The following is a 19958-nucleotide window of genomic DNA, read 5'->3' on the forward strand; positions in this document are numbered from 1 at the left end:
TTTCTATCCAGGGACAGAGACATCCTTCCTCTAATGTGATGATCAGACTGTACACAAGACCTCTGCAATGGTTTAATCAAGTGTCTTGTGTGGTCCTAGCATTACATCTTGCTTGTGTATTCAATACCTCACACTATGAAGGAAGCTATCTCAAATGCCTTCTTTACCAATTTATCTACTTGCTTTGCCACCTTCAGGAACCTTTGGGCACACACTGCAAGGATTTCCTCTCTACCCCTCTCAATATTTGGGTGGTCTCATGAAGCATTTGAATGTTCCATTCTTTGTGGAACTGCTGATTTTGGGCTATGAAAACTGCTGGGAATGAATGTTTCTCCAAGGATATGTTCAGGCTCCTGACCTTTGTTCCAAAATCCTGTGGCTTTCTGAAAATCCAAACCTGGTTAATACTAGAAGTCTATCAGACTTAACACCTTAGCGCAGAGCAAAAATTTAAAGGCAAGCACTGAATTAGGAATCTCAAAGTAGAAATCCTGCACATAGTCAGTTAAATTCCATTACACGCATAATGCTGGAGAAGCTCAGCAGGTCTGGCATCATCTGTGCAGTAAGAAACAGAGTTAACATTTCGAGTCTGGTAGGACTCTTCATCAGTTCTGATTCAAGTTGTTAACTCTCTCCATTGTTTGCGTCTCTCCATTGATGCTGCCAGACCTGTAGTGTTTTCTGTGTTTATTTCAGACTTCCAGCTCTGACGTATTTTGCTTTGAAATTTCATCATTTATCATGTTTTCTAGATGTATCAAACTCTGACCATATTTCATGTGTATTTAATATTTTCTTAAAAATTTAGTCCACAACTATTTAATGGAATTTCCAAACTTTGTTCAGTATCAAATTGTTGAGATTCGAGCTCTGAGAGTATTTTCTGTCTGGCCTTTCTCTGATAGGAATAGTGCTAAGGACAAACTTTGGGTTTTTTTCTTTGTTAAAGGTGGGACCATGTTCACATGTCCACTGCATTTTACCATTCATTGTAGGGTTCAGCTTCACCAAATGTTGCTAGGGAATGATATATGGTACAAAACATTTCCTATTTGCGCTTGGTTCATCTATTCTTCTCAGAAGTATTCGAATTACACCCTCTGTCTCAAAAGAACTCTCGGTTTCAATCTTCACCTTTAGACATCCATCCTCTGTGACCAGTGTTTTCTTGAATCTGACTAGTTGTTGAGTTGGAATACCAAGACAGCTTTCTTTGTGAGTAGAGTTCATTAATTTCTCAGTCCTACAGCTTTTTTTGCATACCAGTCCCACCCCTTCCCTCTTTACATTGACCAACATAATGAGTTAATCAACTAATTTCCAGGTAGCTGGTTAGCTCCTTGTTATCTTAACCTAAGGTTGACCCTCACTTTTGTTTTGGATAACTAACAGTTATTTGAGTTTTTTGGAGAGTTTCTCTCCATGAGACAGAGTAAGATCTCTCACCACTTGCCTCATTATCTACCCATCCCACTTCATGACATTCTTCTTGTCTGATTCTAGCCCCATTCGTTGTACCCTGAACAACTTGCTACTGTTGCCATGCAATTGGATGTGCTCCGTCGGTCTGGAGCTGCTCTGTATGGGTTCCTGATATTTGTCCTGGACATGCTAGAGCAGAGAAAATTAATGCCCTACTTTGCTAGCAGGCGCAGTGTAATGGGGCTTCCTGTTCCCTCAGGACCAGCAATGGAGGCCACAACACCAGACTGGGCCAGGCTGGTTGGAAATTACAACCTGGGTCACCGCAGTCTCAGTTGTCTGGAGGGATGCCCACCCTTAGGAAGAAGGTCAATGTGCTTCTAAATTCTGCCAACATGAGTGCCACTCTCTTCTCTCTGAGACCATACACTCACTGTATCTCTGTAACTGTACCAGCCTCCCACACTCTCAACATTGCCTGCAATATCTTCCTTCACTTCTGTCACCCACTCAAACCCCCAATACCACTAACCCCGCATACCTTCTGTCTCGCTTGGGACACCTTCCAACCTGCACCAAAAATATGTGCTTTGCCGCCCAATTTCATTGCTCTTAACACATTCCTCTTTCTCATGCCTGAAGGAATCCAGCCCCACAATAAGGCAGAGTCAATACAGCTGTGGCTGACTGACTGTGTCTATGCCCCTGGACCGATGTCAGAGGCTATCTCCCTTGGCTTGACTGAGGATTGCTGACAACGATGACAAAATGGACTGAAAGGGCAATGTTTTCATGCAGAGGGTGGTGTGTGTATGGAATGAGCTGCCAGAGGACTTTGTGAATTGAAAAAGCATCTGGGTGGGTACATGAATAGGAAGGGTTTAGAGGGGTAGGTGCTGGCAAATGGGACTAGATTAATTTAGGATATCTGGTCGACATGGACAAGTTGGACCGAAGGGTCTGTTTCCATGCTGTACACCTTTATGATTCTGTGACTGTGCTTGTAATCCTGGTAGCCTGGTATCTCTGTCTGAGGGGCAAGGTGTAAGAGGCAAGGCAGGGACACTGTGAGCATCGAGATAGTTAAAACTCAGCAAGCCATTCTGACTTTTGCTATGAATTATCGATATCTAGTTTTCTAACGGCAGTTACTAGGATAGAAAGCTGCATATTAGTAGAGTGAGCTTTGCAGTTAATAAGGTCATTAACAAGCAACAGTTCCTCATCTTAGACAACTCACCCCTTCCTAGTGAGATTCTCGTCCCAATGTCCAGAACTGAGTTTTTAAAAAAATGTAACCAGTTGCTCCTGATGTTGAGAAAGGCCTCACTGGACTTCTCAAATGATTCTCCCTGACTCCCCAACACAGGCTATGTCATCAGGCCTTTATAACATACGCACACAGTGTTCTAAGGGTTAGAGTCACAGCATTTTCTCTCAGCAGCAGTGAATGGATGCTGATATATTTCCAGGTTAGAATGGTGTGTGACTTACAGGGGAACTCGCAGGTGATGGCATTCCCACCTGCCCTTGTCCTTCTAGATGACCAACATTGCAGATTTGAAAGGTGCTGTCCGAGGACACTTAGTGGGTTATTTCAATGCCTCTTGCAATTGGTACACACTGTTGTTACTATGTGTCAAGGGTGTGAATGCAGAAGGTGGTAGATGGGGTTGCTAGTGAAGTTGTCCTAGATGCTGTTGAGCTCCTTGAATGTTGTTGGAGCTGCACCCATCAAGGCAAATGGAGAATATTCCATCATACTCCTGCTTTATAGCTGGTGGATAGACTTTGGAGAGTCAGGTGGTGAGTAACTTGCTGCAGGATTCCCGGCCTCTGGTCAACTCTTGTTGACACTATTTATACGGCTGGTCCAGTTAATTTTCTTGTTAATAGTAACCCCCATGATCTTGATATTTGGGAATGTGCTATAGGGATGATTGTCCCATACGGACTCAAGTAAAATGAATGCCTTACTCTTCCTTCTGAGAACCTAAGATTCAACTGATTTGTTTTTCTGATTTCCCAGTTTCTGACTGCCTGTCTCTTGACTTGGCTTTCTGTCCTGTTGAAAGAATGTTTGCATTAAGTCCAGACTTTTATCACCTCTGTCACATTTTGATATGGTTTTTCTCCAGTTGTATCACCATTCCATGTTCTAGGGAGGTGCTGATGAGTTGGAGGTTGTGTTGTAAAACTGGTACACCCATTTATAACCTCCTCCCCATTAATAATTCTGCTGGTGAATGGTTATTATTCAATGGTGTTGTTCTGGAGCTAAGGACAGCTAATTCTCAGACTGGATACCTCTTCGTCAGTGACTTTGCAGATTTGACTGCACTTTGTATCTCTTTGTCAACTGAGGAACGGAGAATTGAGAATGTTCTGATTGATCCATAGCTCAAAGTGAAGTTACTCAAATCCTCATTCATAAACTGACACCTATTGTTTGATAGGAGAAAATGAGGACTGCAGATGCTGAAGATCAGAGCTGAAAATGTGTTGCTGGAAAAGTGCAGCAGGTCAGGCAGCATCCAAGGAGCAGGAGAATCGATGTTTCGGGCATGAGCCCTTCTTCAGGAATGAGGAGAGTGTGCCAAGCAGGCTAAGATAAAAGGAAGGGAGGAGGGACTTGGGGGAGGGGCATTGGAAATGCAATAGGTGGAAGGAGGTTAAGGTGAGGGTGATAGACTGGAGTGGGGGTGGGGGCGGAGAGGTCAGGAAGAAGATTGCAGGTTAGGAAGGTGGTGCTGAGTTTGAGGGTTGGGACTGTCTCATGGGAACCAACCAACCCAACCACCCCGTGGCTCAACACTTCAACTCCCCCTCCCACTCCACCAAGGACATGAAGGTCCTTGGACTCCTCCATCACCAGACCATAGCAACACGACGGCTGGAGAAAGAGCGCCTCATCTTCCGCCTTGGAACCCTCCAACCACAAGAGATGCACTCAGATTTCTCCAGTTTCCTCATTTCCCCTCCCCCCACCGTGTCTCAGTCCCAACCCTCGAACTCAGCACCACCTTCCTAACCTGCAATCTTCTTCCTGACCTCTCCGCCCCCCCCCCCCCCCCCCCCCCACCCCCACTCTGGCCTATCATCCTCACCTTAACCTCCTTCCACCTATCGCATTTCCAACACCCCTCCCCCAAGTCTCTCCTCCCTACCTTTTATCTTAGCCTGCTTGGCATACCCTCCTCATTCCTGAAGAAGGACTCATGCCCGAAAGGTTGATTCTCCTGCTCTTTGGATGCTGCCTGACCTGCTGCGCTTTTCCAGCAACACATTTTCACCTATTGTTTGATACTAATTCATTTGTGTTAATCCAGAGACCTATGTAATGTGCTCAGGACCCAGGTCATGGCAGATATTGGAATTTGACTTCAATAAATATCTGGAGTTAAGGGTCTAATGATGACTATGAAACCATTGTCAGTTATCAGGAAAAAACCCACCTGGTTCGTTAATGTCCTAAGAGAAGGAACTCTGCCATCCTTACATGGTCTGGCCTCGATGTGACTCCAGACCCACAGCAATGTGGTTGACTCTTAGCTGCCTGCTGGGCAATTAGGGATGGTTAATAAATGATGGCCTAACCAGTAAAGTCCACATCCTGTGAATTGATTAAAAAAAGGAAGCAGTGTATCGTAAAGTTCCTTTACAGTGTTCTGCTGTAGTTACATGACATCTTGATACATCAATCCATCCTGAATAAATATCAATAAAGAATAAATACATCTTTCCTCTAAAATGAAACAAATCCATTGTTTGCCTTGCCCATGGCTTCTTTGGAAGTCTTGAGGATATCATTGACTCGGGAGACACTGGACATGTATGGCACATATTTGATATGTCAAAATGTAATCCTTTATACCTTTCAAATTGTCCAGCCCTCACACTGATTGTGCTCTGCACTTCCTGATACCTACGACCCTGTGTCGTTTCTGTAGGACTTCTCTTCACACCAACATTGGTTAGTCCATTCTTTATTCACACCAATAAACCTTCTCCTATTGTCAAATACTGTTTCTGCTTGGTATACTTTATCAGCACAAATCCATTGTGACTCGTCACTCCCAAATGAGAACCTGGCTTGATACATTTCATTTTTGCACTTGCTTTGTCACTGAATCATATTCACATGAGTCTGCTTTTTAACAACTGGATGTAAGTTTGACACAAAAATCAAACAAAACTATGCATACAAAACACAGTTAAGAATATCTTAATCTAAACAGCAAAACAGTGTTTCAATCTGTTCTTCCACTCTATGCTTTTACAGATACACCATTCCAGAGACATTTCACTCCTTTCTCAATGCTTTAACTGGGTCTTCCCAGTTCCTTTTCCATGGACTGTGGAGACACATTTACAAATCTTTTTTGAGATTGTTTGCACTAGCCTTTCACAATTCTGATGGCCTAAACTTTTTCAGTTCTAATAAACTTCAACATTTATAACCAAACTCTCCGATCTTAGAAGCTCCACCAACTGAAACAATTTGTCTTGGGTGACTCATTTCTCTGAACTAAACTGCGCTGAGAGATTACGCTCCCTTCTGACCTGAGATCTTGAACCTTCTGTATTGAAGTCCAAACTAAATTGTCGTTTTTCTGGTTTGTTACAAACACAGCAATGCTGGTATCTCAACCATTAATGCCACAGAGACTCTTCCAAGCACTTGATTGAACTCACATATCTTTTTGGAATTGATGCATTTAGATCACTGTTCCTGACCTCTATAAGAAACGTTACTATCACAGAGCAAACCCACAACTATCTGCCTCTACTTTAAGTGTTCAAACTTTAATATATATAATACAAACTTTGCATCACATTTCCCCCAGTAATATAAAATCCTTAATAGGCATGTTGATTTTCTGTCAACATTTACTATTGCTATTTCTATGCTGCATTACAAATAGTAATATATTTACATTAAATACATACTGATCACCGCATTCAGTTTTCTTCACGTTTGCTGTTGAGAAAGCATACTGATAGCATTGTCCTTGCCAGATACACAAATTTTTAAATTGCATGGTTGTATCATTAAATGCAACAATACAGTCTTTGTTTTTTAAAAAATAACAGATTGTAGACTGTGTATAAATAGTAGTCTCTTCAGAATTATTGGATTTGCATGTTACATATTGATATAGAATCTATCCCAGCGAATATTTCTATTGACAGACAATAGTTTTTGGGAAAAGTAACTGATAGGACCGTTTTAACCCCACCTTGTCTTTTTGGGGTAGAATCACAACAATGCTGATTCTATTGGTATCAACAGCCAGTTTGAATGGCTCCTCATAAATCAATGCTGACAAAACCCAGTATAGTTGTTAGAACAGCTTTAAAATTGTCAAAAGCACTCTAAACATCTCCATCCATTCAATTCTTCTGTTTTCTTTCAATAAATTTGACAAGGTGTCATTACAATGCTGCAGTTCAGAATAAACTTCCAATAAATCCACCACATGCCAATATATCAGAGCATTTCATATTTTGTCTCAGGTGTGGGAAAATCCAACATAAACCTTTTCGCTTCTCTATGTAAAAATTGACCTGTCTCACAGTGTGGCTCAAGTATGTTACTTTTGCTTTGGCAAATGTGCTTTTATCTAAATTTATGATCACGCGGTTCTTTGTAACTATCAAATAGGTGAACTAGATAATGTAAATGTTTGTCCCAGGTTTGGCTGATCACATTCAAGTTGATGATCAAGACAGGTTCATAGCTCCTTGAAAGTGGAGTCACAGGTAGATAGGATAGTGAAGAAGGCGTTTGGTATGCTTTCCTTTATTGGTCAGAGTATTGAGTACAGGAGTTGGGAGGTCATGTTGCGGCTGTACAGGACATTGGTTAGACCAATGTTGGAATATTGCATGCAATTCTGGTCTCCTTCCTATCGGACAGATGTTGGGGAACTTGAAAGGGTTCAGAAAGGATTTACAAGGATGTTGCTGGGTTTGGAGGATTTGAGCTACAGGGAGAGGCTGAACAGGCTGGGGCTGTTTTCCCTGGAGCCTCGGAGGCTGAGGGGTGACCTTATAGAGGTATATAAAATCATCAGGGGCATGGATAGGGTAAATAGACAAAGTCTTTTCCTGGGGTCAGGGAGTCCAGAACTAGAGAGAATAGGTTTAGCATGAGAGGTGAAAGATATAAAAGGGACCTAAGGGGCAACTTTTTCACACAGAGGATGTTACGTGTATGGAATGAGCTGCCAGAGGAAGTGGTGGGAGCTGATACAATTGCAACATTTAAGAGGCATTTGGATGGGTATATGAATAGGAAGGATTTGGAGGAATATGAGCCAGGTGCTGGCAGGTTGGACTAGATTGGGTTGGGATATCTGGTCGGCATGGATGAGTTGGACCGAAGGGTCTATTTCCATACTGTACATCTCTATGACTCTATGATGACATACAATATTTAGATTATATAGAGATTAGACATTAGATTAGATATAGGTTATATAATCCTCCAATAACTTTGTTGGTTAATGGTTAGAAAGTAGTTGATGTCTTTTTGATCCCAAATTTTATGACTTTACAATAATAAAGTCTATCCAGTGTTACAAAAGCTGCAATTTCTTTGGCGCTTATCAGCCAATGGAACTTGCCAATATTTTTTAAGCAAGTCAATCTTAGTAACAAATTCTGCTCATCTAATTCTTACTTCTTCTTATGGATTTGAATGTTCATTGACTTTGTGATAATCAATGCAAAATCTTTATGACTGACAGTTTCAGAACCATCAGAGGTGAGCTCTAGATGCTATGAGTCTGTTCAATAATTTTATTGTTCATCATGAGCTTAATGTCTTCCCTCATTTGAACTAATTTATCAGATTGAATCTAGAAGGATGTTGTCTTATCCAAAATGTCATGTATTGCCAAAGATGCTTTTCATGTGGCACTGGCCCCAGTAATGGGAAAAAAGAGAATTGTTCTGTTGGGTTGAGCCTCTTGTGAGTTATGCAGGGATTTGTATCCTGGCGAGATATATAACAATAATTGTAGATAAAGTTTGAAATGAATTAGGTGGGGAGGGGGTTCAATTCAAGGGAAGTTAAAGAGATTAACAAAAAATGAGAGAGCAGAAGTGTAGAGTAGCAAAGAGGCAAATAATAATTAAACGTGACAGGCAAGTGGAGAAAGTATAAGCAGAAGAGTGCAACAGAAATTATAACCGCAGTAAGTAATAATGATAAAAAGTCAAAGCTTTATCTGAATGTGTGACACAATAGATGAATTGAAGGCACAAATGGAAATAAGTGAATATAACTTGATAGCTATTATAGAGATGTGGTTACAAGGTGACCAGGACTGGAATCTCAGTATTCAAGGCCATTTGAAGTTCTGGAAAAGGAAGGGGAATGGGGTAGTATCATTAATATAGGAAGATATTAGTGTGGTGATGAGTAGTGATATAGGAACAATAGGTCGTGATGTGAAATCACAAGAGGTCTGGCCACATCTGTTTAGAGAAAAATAGAGTAAATGTTTTAAGTCGAATGTTCTGAGAAAGGGTCACTGGAAACATTAACTCCATTTCTCTCTCAACAGATGCTGCCAGATCTGCTGTGTTTGTCAAGCACTCTGTTATTGTTTCAGAGTTTCAGCATCTGCTGTTCTTTGTGTTTATACTGTGATATAGAACTAGTTTGGGTGGAAATAAGGAATAGAAAGGAACAAAGTCACAGTTAGGAGTCATCTGTGGGCCCCTAAAGATTTGTCAACTACAGGATAAATCATAAATCAGGAAATAATGGAGGTGTGTAAGAAGGGTACCACAACGGTCATGTGTGATTTTAATGTGCTTATCAACTGGACAACCAAGGGTAAAATGGAAGACAAATTTGTAGAGTGCATCAGGGATTATTTCTTAGAGCAGAACATTGCAGAATATACTTGAGAACAGATCTATTAAGGTTATAAAGAAGTAGGATTAACAAGAGATATCCTAGTCAAGGGTTCTGTAGGGGGTAGCAATCAGAACATGGTAGAATTTCAAATTTAGTCTGAGAGAGAGCAACGCAGGTCTCAAACCAGTTTCATCAACTTAAATTAGAGCAACCACAGAGATTTGAAGAAAGAGTTGACTGAAGAGGATCGGGATTATTAAGGAATAAGTGGAGTGTCAATGGCTGAGCAGTCACAGACATTTCATAACACTCTGCAAAAATTCCAAGGTCTTGCTTTCAGAGTCTTCCTTTTTTAGCTGTGTCCCTGTTTTAATTTCAGATCGTGGCTCAGAAAGTTTTTTTCTTAACCACTGTGGTTATTCATCTTTTGCTTTAAGCCAATACTTCTACCTTCGGGTTCACATCCCAGTCTGGAGCATCTCGGGCTCTAGGGCTCCACATCTACAATGTCCCTAAGGCTGCTTGCTCCTTATCATTGAATAAAACTCTTCTAGTGCTTATGTAGCATTCCTTTATTTACATCTGAACACATATGATTCTGAAACACAGTTGTCTAGTGTAGTGTCTAAGACCTCTCTATACACATGCTCATTCCAGACTGTTGCCTTTCCGTTATGGATGTCAGGGTTATATGAGCAGTTAGATTGCTCATGATTTCATGCATCACATTTTACCACAAGGTGAGACTGAAAGACAGGATGAGAGAAAGAGAGAGGGAGGGAGGAGAGGGGAAGACAGTGACAGAGAGAGGCAGGAAAGGTGAAAGTGTAGGAGATGGAAAAAGAGAGAGTGTGGTAAAAGGAGAAAGGAGACTGAGACAGGGAAAGACGGATAGAAAGACAAGGAGAGAGTAAGTGAGACAACAACAGAAAGATGATGCATTGATTGTAATGATCTGATAACCAATCAGGGATTGATTAACTCTGTGGGTTAGTTTATTTTAAACAGTAAAGCACATTATAAGTTATGAAGCAGAAATTACAGCAAACTAACAGATTTTTGAGTGTGCAGCTTACAGAATAATGACAGGCAAAGTCACTGTATATATATATGCATATATACAGCACATGGAGTTCTTACAGTGAACTCTCTTAAAGGCAAAATATATATGCAACAGCCCCTCGTTTCTAAACATTAAGTTTAAGCATTTGCAAAAACGCATTTGCAATAATAGCTATCAGTCTCTATTATGCATAGGTAATTTGGTAATATGTCCTGATCACGCGATGATGATTTGGCTGGAGTCAGCAGTCATCAGTGGTGTGGTCTTGTTCATCTAATTTGTATCATCTAGTTTTTCTTTCTTGGACTACTCTCCAGTTGCAGTTCCAGAATTTCCTTATCCTGATGGAGTACAGCCAGGTTTTAAATCAGATTAGCAATGAGTGTTGGACCAAGGGGCCTGTTTCCATGCTGTGTGACTCTATTGGTTGGAGTTTTTGAGCTATAGGGAGAGGCTGAACAGGCTGGGGCTGTTTTCCCTGGAACAATGGAGGCTGAGGGGTGACCTTATAGAGGTTTATAAAATCATGAGGGGCATGGATAGGATAGACAGACAAAATCTTTTCCCTTGGGTGGGGAGTCCAGAACTAGAGGGCATAGGTTGAGTGAAAGGCGAAAGATATAAAAGAGACCTAAGGGGCAACTTTTCCACACAGAGGGTGGTGCATTTATGGAATGAGCTGCCAGAGGAAGTGATGGATGCTGGTACACTATAACATTTAAAAGGCATTTAGATGGGTAAATGATTAGGAAGGGTTTAGTGGAAATTCCTGATGAAGGGCTCTGGCCTGAAACATCAGTTCTTCTGCTCCTTGGATGCTGCCTGACCTGCTGTGCTTTCCCAGCATCACACTCTCGACTCTGATCTCCAACATCTGCAGTCCTCACTTTCTCCAAATTGGATTGAAGGATCTGTTTTCGTGTTGTATATTTCTATGACTCTATGACTCTATAATTGAAATGTATCTCAGCCTGTTTCAAGAACTTATTGTTTTGTTCCTTAAGAGCTTCCAATTTGTTTTGAAGTTTTTAGAGTCATAGAGACATAGGGATGTACAGCATGGAAACAGACCCTTCGGTCCATGCCGACCAGATATCCCAACCCAATCTAATCCCACTTGCAAGTACCCGGCCCATATCCCTCCAAACCCTTCCTGTTCATATACCCCTCCAGATGGCTTTTAAATGCTGCAATTGTACCAGCCTCCACCACTTCCTCTGGCAGCTCATTCCATACACGTACAACCCTCTGTGTGAGAAAGTTGCCCTATCGGTCTCTTTTATATCTTTCCCCTCTCAACCTAAACCTATGCCCTATAGTTCTGGACTCCCCGACCCCAGGGAAAAGACTTTGTCTATTTATCCTATCCATACCTCTCATGATTTTATAAACGTCTATAAGGTCACCTCTCAGCCAACGACGCTCCAGGGAAAACAGCCCCAGCCTTTCAGCCTCTCCCTGTAGCTCAGATTCTCCAACCCTGAAAACATCCTTGTAAATCCTTTCTGAACCCTTTCAAGGTTCACAACATCTTTCCGATAGGAAGGAGACCAGAATTGCTCGCAATATTCCCATGGATCCTTCTAATTCTCTCAAAGTTTTATCCTTCTGTTGGTGCAGTATACTTTATTTTGTTGAGAACCTGCTCCATTAGCTGTCCAGCCTCTTCAATGTTTCTTTCTATTTGGTTTTCTTTAACACCAATATTTTGTTCACAAACTGCTTCAGAGATTGTTTGGTATCCTTGATGTTTTTCTTTAGTTCTTCCATGACAGCATTTCTGCTGGCATTTATTTTCAAAAAGACTCTCATTAATGATTTGCAGCTCCTTATTGTATGTGTTGTGCACTTCCACCTGTTCTGTCAATTATACCTCTCCACCTCCTGATGCTGCCTGGCTTGCTGTGTTCTTCCAGCCTCCTACTTGTCTACCTTGGATTTGAGCATCTGCAGTTTTTTTGTCTCTGTCATTTTCTTTAGCAGTGCTTTGAGCTCAAGCTGATGTTTCTGTAGCTGGATCTGCTGAGTCTGATCTGAATTTTTCCAGCTGTAAATGGACCATATTTTCATTGGATTGATGGTCATGAGATTGTAATTCATCCTGCTTCCTTCCTTTTTCAGCTGTTAACTCATCCTAGTGAGGTACCTCCTAAAGATTTTGTAACCTCAGAGATGGTAACTTCTGCTCTGAATTTATGGTGAACTAATTGGTCAACCGTTTCCTCTTGTGCTTCATATTTTTCTCTGCACCTCAGACAGCTGAGATTTTAACTCCACTAATTTGGAAGAAAGTGATGTGTCGCCATTCTTTTTTCATATTCATGTGTTTCTTGAATAATTTCCGAACGTTTCTGCTGGCTCTCTGATGTTTGACTCTTTCTATGGATTGTGAATAGTGCACGGGCATAGCACACAGGAACATCTGCAATTGTTGAACTGGCAGTGTCTACAATGCAGAACATCTGCAACGTCCAGGCTGATTGTTTGTACTTGCACTCCAGCATAATTGATCCTGCATGTGCAATTGGTGAAGCATTGTATGTTAGCAGTTTTACATATATAGATTTCACCATTTCTTCCGACGTCTGTGAGTACAAGTTTTTAGAATTCACGAGATAGTATATTGATAGCTTTTCCTTTGTCAATCTTAGCAAATAACAAATTCTCATCTCTTTTCCGAGAACTGATGATCTGAATGTTTGCAAGTACTTTAGACAACTTGACGTCATTGATATTTTCCACAACTTTGACAGTGTGGTCAAAGTCTGTGTAGACTACACTAACTTGACTACCCTTGCTTATACATACTGGAAAGTACAGCAGGTCAGGCAGTACCTGAGGAGCAGGAAAATCGATGTTTTGGACATTCCCGATAAAGGGATTTTTCCTGAAACGTCAATTTTCCTGCTCCTCAGATGCTGCCTGACCTACTGTGCTTTTTCAGCACCACTCTAATCTTTCTCAGCATGATGTTTTGCCCCGCTGCTCACCGTGTCATGTTAACATTAATGGCCCAGTGATCATGCATCAGGGATTGATTAACTCCGCGGGTTAGTTATTTTAGAGCCATTAAATTTTGACGTCATGCAAAGAGGTCGATCATCCCATCATGTCCATGCTGGTCATTAAACATCTGTCTACTCTAATCCTGTTTTCCAACACTTGGCCCTTAGCCTTGTTTGCAGTTCAAATAATCATCAAAATTCTTCACGAACGGTCTTGAAGATTCCTGCTTCGAAAACCTCTTTAGACAGTGAGTTCTAGATACCCACCACCCTCTGGGTGAAAATAAATCCACAAATCCCATCTAAACCTTCTGCTTATTTTAAAACTGTGCCACCTGTTCATTGATCCTTCTACCAAGAGCACAAGTTTCTTCCCACCTACCCTGTGTATGTCCCTCAGAACTTTGTACACCTCAATCAGATTCCACCCTCAGCCTTCTATGCTCTTAGAAAAACAACCCAACCCATCCAGTCTCTTTTCATAACCCAGGCAATATCCTGGTGAATCTCCTGTCACTCTGTAGTGCAATCACATCCTCCCTATGGTGTAGCAATAAGCACTGTACACAGTCCCCTCACTATGGTTTAACTAGTGTTATGTACAGTTCCAACATAACCACCTAACTCTTACATTCACTGTCTTGCCTAACCCAGGCAAGTATCTCATATGCCTTCTTAACCATCTATTAGAACACAGAACATAGAACATAGAAACGTACAGCACAGAACAGGTTCTTTGGCCCAGGATGTTATGCCGAGGTTTAATCCTAATGTAAGATACAGTAACTTAACCTATGCACTCCTCAACTCACTGTTATCTATGTGCATGTCCAGCAGTTGCTTAAATGACCTCAATGACTCTGCTTCCACCACCACAGCTGGCAACACATTCCATGCATTCACAACTCTCTGCGTAAAGAAACTACCTCTGACATTTCCTTTATACCTTCCACCAAATATCTTCAAACTATGACTCTTTGTACCAGTCAATCCTGCCCTGGGGGAAGTCTCTGGCTATTAACTCTATCTATTCCACTCATTATCTTGTACACCTCGGTCAGGTCTCCTCTCTTCCTCCTCCTCTCCAGAGAGAAAAGTCTGAGCTTATTCAACCTTTCTTCATAAGGCAAGTCGTCCAGTCCAGGCAGGATCCTGGTAAGCCTTCTTTGCACCCTCTCCAAAGCCTCTGTATCTTTCCTATAGTAGGGCGACCAGAACTGGACACAATATTCCAAGTGTGGTCTCACCAGGGACTTGTAGAGCTGTAGCAAAACTTTGCGGCTCTTAAACTCGATCCCCCTGTTAATGAAAGTCAAAACACCATATGCTTTCTTAACAACCCTATCCACTTGAGTGGCAACTTTGAGGGATCTAGGTACTTGTACACCCAGATCCCTTTTTCTTAGCTGTCCTTCAAGCATCTATGGATATGCACACAAAGGTACTTCTGATTCTCTGAACTTCCTCAGGTTCTACTATTCATTAAGCACTCCCTTGTCTTGTTAGCCTTCCCAAACATCACCTCACACCATTCAGGGTCAAATTCTAATTGCCACTGTTCAGCCAATCTGACCAGCCCATTTATATCATTTTGTCTTCCACAGCTTTTCCCTCACTATTTCCCACATCACCAATTCTTGTATCATCTGCAAACTTCCTGATCATACCTCCTACACTCATGTCTAGATTATTAATGTACACAACCAACAACAAGGAATGAATCCAGCATCAACCCATTGAACACAGGCTTCCAATCACTAAAACGTCCTTGGACCATTATCCTTGGCTTCCATCCAGTAAGCAAATTTCGGATCCAATTTGCCAAACTGCGCTGGATCCCATGGACTCTTAGCATCTTAACTAGTCTGTCATGAGACCTCATCAGAAACCTTACTAAGTCTGTGTGGACTAAACTAACTTGACCACCCTCACTTATATATGCCTATTCACCTTCTCAAAAAATTCAATCTACTTGTTAGACATGATCTCCCCTTTATAAAACCACGTTATCCTAATTAATCAACCTTTGCCTGTCCATTTGGAGATTAATTCTGTCCCTCAGATTTTTTTTCCAAATAGTTTTCCAGTATAAATGCTAGACTCACCAGTATATAATTTCCTTGTTTATCTTTATCACCTTTCATGAAGAATGGTACTACATTAGCTGTCCTCCTGAGTCCAGAGAGAATTTGAGAATGAATGCTAGAACCCTGAAATTTTGTCCCTAATCTCTCACAGCAGCCGTGGATGCACTCACCGGGCCTGGGAATTTACCCACTTTCAAGCTGACCAGAATTATTCATATCTCTTCTATCCCAATGCTAAATTGTTCAAACATAACACCGTGATTTCTATGCCTATATTGTCCTGCTCTACAATACATACAGATGCAAAATACATTTAAAACTTCAGTTGTTTCTTCCAGCTCCACATATACATTGGACCCTGCTCTTTTCCTGATTATTCTTTTGCCCCTATTATACTTAAAAAATGCCTTGGGATTTTCCTTAATGTTACACACCAATGCTTTTTCATGTTCTCCTTCATTGTCCTAACTTTTTTAAGTTACCCCCTGCACTTTCTTTATTCCTCTTGGACATGGGTTGTTTTGAGCCTTCAGTAATTATCATCAGCTTGTTTTTTCTTTTCTTATCCAATCCTGCATATCCCTTGATATCCAAGATTCCATGGAAATTTTGGTCCCACCCTTCCCCTTGCTGAGAACATGCTGGCCCTGTACTCTCACTATTACCTGTTGTAATATCTCCCACTGCTTTGATGTAGATTTTCCTTTGAATGGCTGCTCCCAGTTCACTGTTGCCAAATCGTGTCCTATCTTCTCCAATTCAGAGCCTTTTTATTCTGTTAATCTCTGTCCTTACCCATATCCATAAATACCTTAAATCTTACTGAAGTATGGTTGCTATCACCAAAAATGTGTGTGCGTGTGCGTGTGTGTGAGAGAGAGAGAATGTGTGAGAGAGATAGTGTGTGTGTTTGAGAGTGTGTGAGAGTGAGAGAGAGTTTGTGTGAGAGAATGTCACAGTGGTAGAAAATGAGAGAAAGTGAGTGAAAATGTGACTGGGAGCGAGAGAGAGGGAGAGAGGGAGGTAGAGAAAGTAGGAGATAGAGGGAGAGAGAGAAAATGTGAGCCTCTTCTTCAGTAAAAGGCTCGCTTGAAACCAGGGATCTCTCTGATCTTGCTCAGACTTATGCACTGAATGGTGATGGGATGAAGTCTTCTCTCTTTCCTATTCACACCAGTCCATATTTAAATGATGAATTTCCCATGAAGTCTTAAGAACTTTTAAATGATGATTTGACTTTCATTATGCTCAATGTCAAGTTTTTTGGGGGGGTCAGGATTGGGAGATCACTGTCGTTATACAGCCCATGCTAATACAGAACTGAAGTCATTTCTACACTATGTGACCACATTGGAGATGTAGAGATAGCTGACTCTTCCAGGAGCTTATGGCCCTACTGATATCTTGATCCCAAAAATGTTGGATTCTGTGGAAGTACCAGAGGATTGGAAATTTACTAATGTTATATTCCTATTCAAAAGGGGAGGAAGGCTAATGGCATGTAACTACAGGCCGATTAGCCTAACATCTATTGTTGGAGAAGTATTAGAATCAATTATTAAGGAAGCAATAGCACAACCTTTGGAAAATCATAATTAAACTGAGCAGAGTCAGCATGCTTCATAAAAGGGAAATCAGTGTCTAACTGATTCATTCGAGTTTCTCAAGGAAGTCGCAACCAGAATGGATAGAGGGGAACCAGCAGATGTGTTGTATTTGCAATTTCAGACAAGCTCCTCACAAAAGGTTAACTAATAAGATCAGAGCCCATGGTGTTGAAGATTGTATAGTAATATAGACAGAGAATTGGCTCATGGTCGGGAAACAGCAAGAGGGGTTAAGGTGTTCTTTTTCAGGTTGGTGACCCGTTTACCAGTGGGGTTCCACAGGGATCAGAGCTGGGACCACTACTGTATACAATCGATATTAATGACAGGGAGGAAGGACGTGAATGTACTGTAGCCAAATTTGGAGACAACACCAAAACAGGCAAACTGTGAGAGGGTTACAAATGGTTTACAAAGAGATATTGATCGGTTAAGTAAGTGGGCAAAAAGTTGGCAAATGAAGCATTGCATGGGAAAATGGGAAGTTGTTCATGCTAGAAAAGAGAACAAAAGAACAGAATATTATTTACTTGAAGAAAAAACTGCAACACCGAAACACTTGGGAATACTTGAGCAAGAAATACAGAAAGCTAGCACACAGGTGTAGTAGGTAATCAAGAAGGTTAATGGGATGTTGGCCTTTAGCTCAAGGGGTATAAGAGTAGGGAAGTCTTATTGAAACTGTACAAGGTGCTGGTGAGACCACATCTGGAATACTGTGAGCAGTTTTGGTTCCCTTATTTAATGAAATTTGTCATTTCTTTGGAGGCTTATCAGAGAAGGTTCATTTGGATGATCTCTGGTTTAGAGGGATTGCCTTGTGACCAAGAGCTAAACAGGTTGGAACTCTGGAGTTTAGAAGAATGAGAGAGGATTTCATTGAAACATAGAGAATTCTTAAGGGGCTAGACAGGGTAAATACTGAGAGAAGCTCCCCCTCATGGAAGTGTCTAGGACCAGAGGGCACAGTCTCAGAATAACGGGATACCAATTTAAGCCTAGGTGAGGTGGCATTTCTTTTCTCAGAGGGTTGTGATCTTTAGAACTCCTTGCCGCAGAAAGCTATGGGGGCAGAGTCCTTGTGTACATTTAAGGCTGACATAGAAAGATTCTGGATCAGTCGAGGAACCAAGAGTTATGGGGAAAGGGTAGGAAAGTGAGGAATGGTGGAGCAGGTATGAGGGGCTGAATGGCCTCCTCCTGTTACTATTTCTTTTGGCTTTATGGTCTTATCCCAAGCCAATTAGGGGAAGTATGAAATTAAACATTAACACTTTGCATGATAATAGGCTTATTAACAGACTGAAAATGTGTTGCTGGTTAAAGCACAGCAGGTCAGGCAGCATCCAAGGAACAGGAAATTCGACGTTTCGGGCCAGACTGCAGCATTACATATTCAAAAGCAAAATGCTACATTGCTGGAAATCTGAAATAAGAACAAAGTGCTGGAAATAATCCAGAAATTTGGCAGCAACCTGTGGAGAGAGAAACCAATGTTTCAGTTTGATGGCATTTCATAAGAGAGTATGAGATATGTTAGCCCCCACTATTAAACATTTCTGCTTCCTTGCAGTCTGGCCTTGCAAACTTTTGAAAAACCAAATGAACTGAATTACACAATAACCACCCCTTAAAGGGTGGACTACAGCAAAGCCAGATTACGAAAGGAAACATTGAACATTTGGATTGGACCTTAGAAGGTGGTGTTGCATTCCAGGCCCAAATGGTAACTCAAGCCTTAAGTATAAGCTGACCCTAGATAAAGTGAAAGGGAGAAACGTTCATAATTGGGAGTCTAAACCCCTGTCTTCCTGATAACAGGAGATGCTACCAACTGAGAGTTGACTGTACATCAGTCTCTTTATAAGTGCTTTGGGTACTTAATTAAGCAATGACTTTCACAAGTGTACCTCTGCAATATAAATGGCAAACCCATTAACACTCAACTCCTCTCTCCTAGGAGGAGAGAGGTGGAGGGACTGTGCCTTCTGTAAATGTGGATATAAATTCAAGAATTGACTAGAAGGTTAAGCAGGATTGTAGATTGCATAAAAACACACGAAATAGGAGCTGGAGTAAATTATACGGTGGGTGCATTGAGTTTCGCCATCCAAATCTATCCAGACTGGTGTGACCCAGAGAGTCAGTACTACTGAGGTCTGTGCATGTGGATAATTACACTGACTTAGAAAAGAGCCATTTCAATTGGTGAAGACTGAACGTTGGTGGATTTATTTTCTGTTACAGAGAGTTGGATTGAAAGGTGCCTCAGCGAGAGTGAAAGCAAAAGGTTTCCAAACCACACCTCACTGGGGAACGTGTCCATTGGTGAGGAACGTGAGTACTGGGTGGGTGCTTTGACTGGGAACAGGACTTCGATAACAAACAAGTCCAGAAAGAGAACAGTTCAAGGGCATTATGAAATATCATTAGTACACAGTAGCCACGGTGTGTACCATCTACAAGATGCACTACAGCAATTTGCTAAGGTTCTTCCAAAAGCACCTTCCAAAACAACAATCACAACAATCTAGAAGGACAGGGCCAGCAGATACATGGGAACACCACCACCTTCAAGTTCCCCTTCAAGTTACTCACCACCCTGACTTGGATATGTATCACAGTTCCTTCATTGTCACTCGGTCAAAATCATGGAATTCCCTCCCTTCATGTCACTGGATCAAAATCCAGGAATGCTCTCCCTTGTGACATCGTGGGTCAACTGCCCCACATGTTCTGCAGCGGTTCATAAACGTAGCTCACTACTATCTTCTCAAGTGCAATTAGGGTTGGACCATGAATACTGGCCGAGCCAGTGATGGCCACATCACACTGCTGATGAGAGAAGCATATGAACACGAATAATGTGGGTGTCGTACTCACTCTCAAAAAAGT

General features: G+C 41.5%; 1 protein-coding gene across 1 annotated transcript in view; it reads left to right on the plus strand.

The window, feature by feature from the left end:
- The first annotated feature begins 9204 nt into the window (after window positions 1-9204).
- The window catches only part of rfx4 (regulatory factor X, 4), a 171796-nt gene continuing 161042 nt past the window's right edge, over window positions 9205-19958 (plus strand). The window contains exons 1-2 of the mRNA XM_060840046.1: window positions 9205-9277; window positions 19311-19400. Coding sequence (XP_060696029.1) covers window positions 9205-9277; window positions 19311-19400 — 163 coding nt within the window. The remainder of the gene's footprint in view (window positions 9278-19310; window positions 19401-19958) is intronic.

This window comes from Hemiscyllium ocellatum, chromosome 19 (genome assembly GCF_020745735.1).
Source record: "Hemiscyllium ocellatum isolate sHemOce1 chromosome 19, sHemOce1.pat.X.cur, whole genome shotgun sequence".
NCBI classification, from domain to species: Eukaryota; Metazoa; Chordata; class Chondrichthyes; order Orectolobiformes; family Hemiscylliidae; genus Hemiscyllium; species Hemiscyllium ocellatum.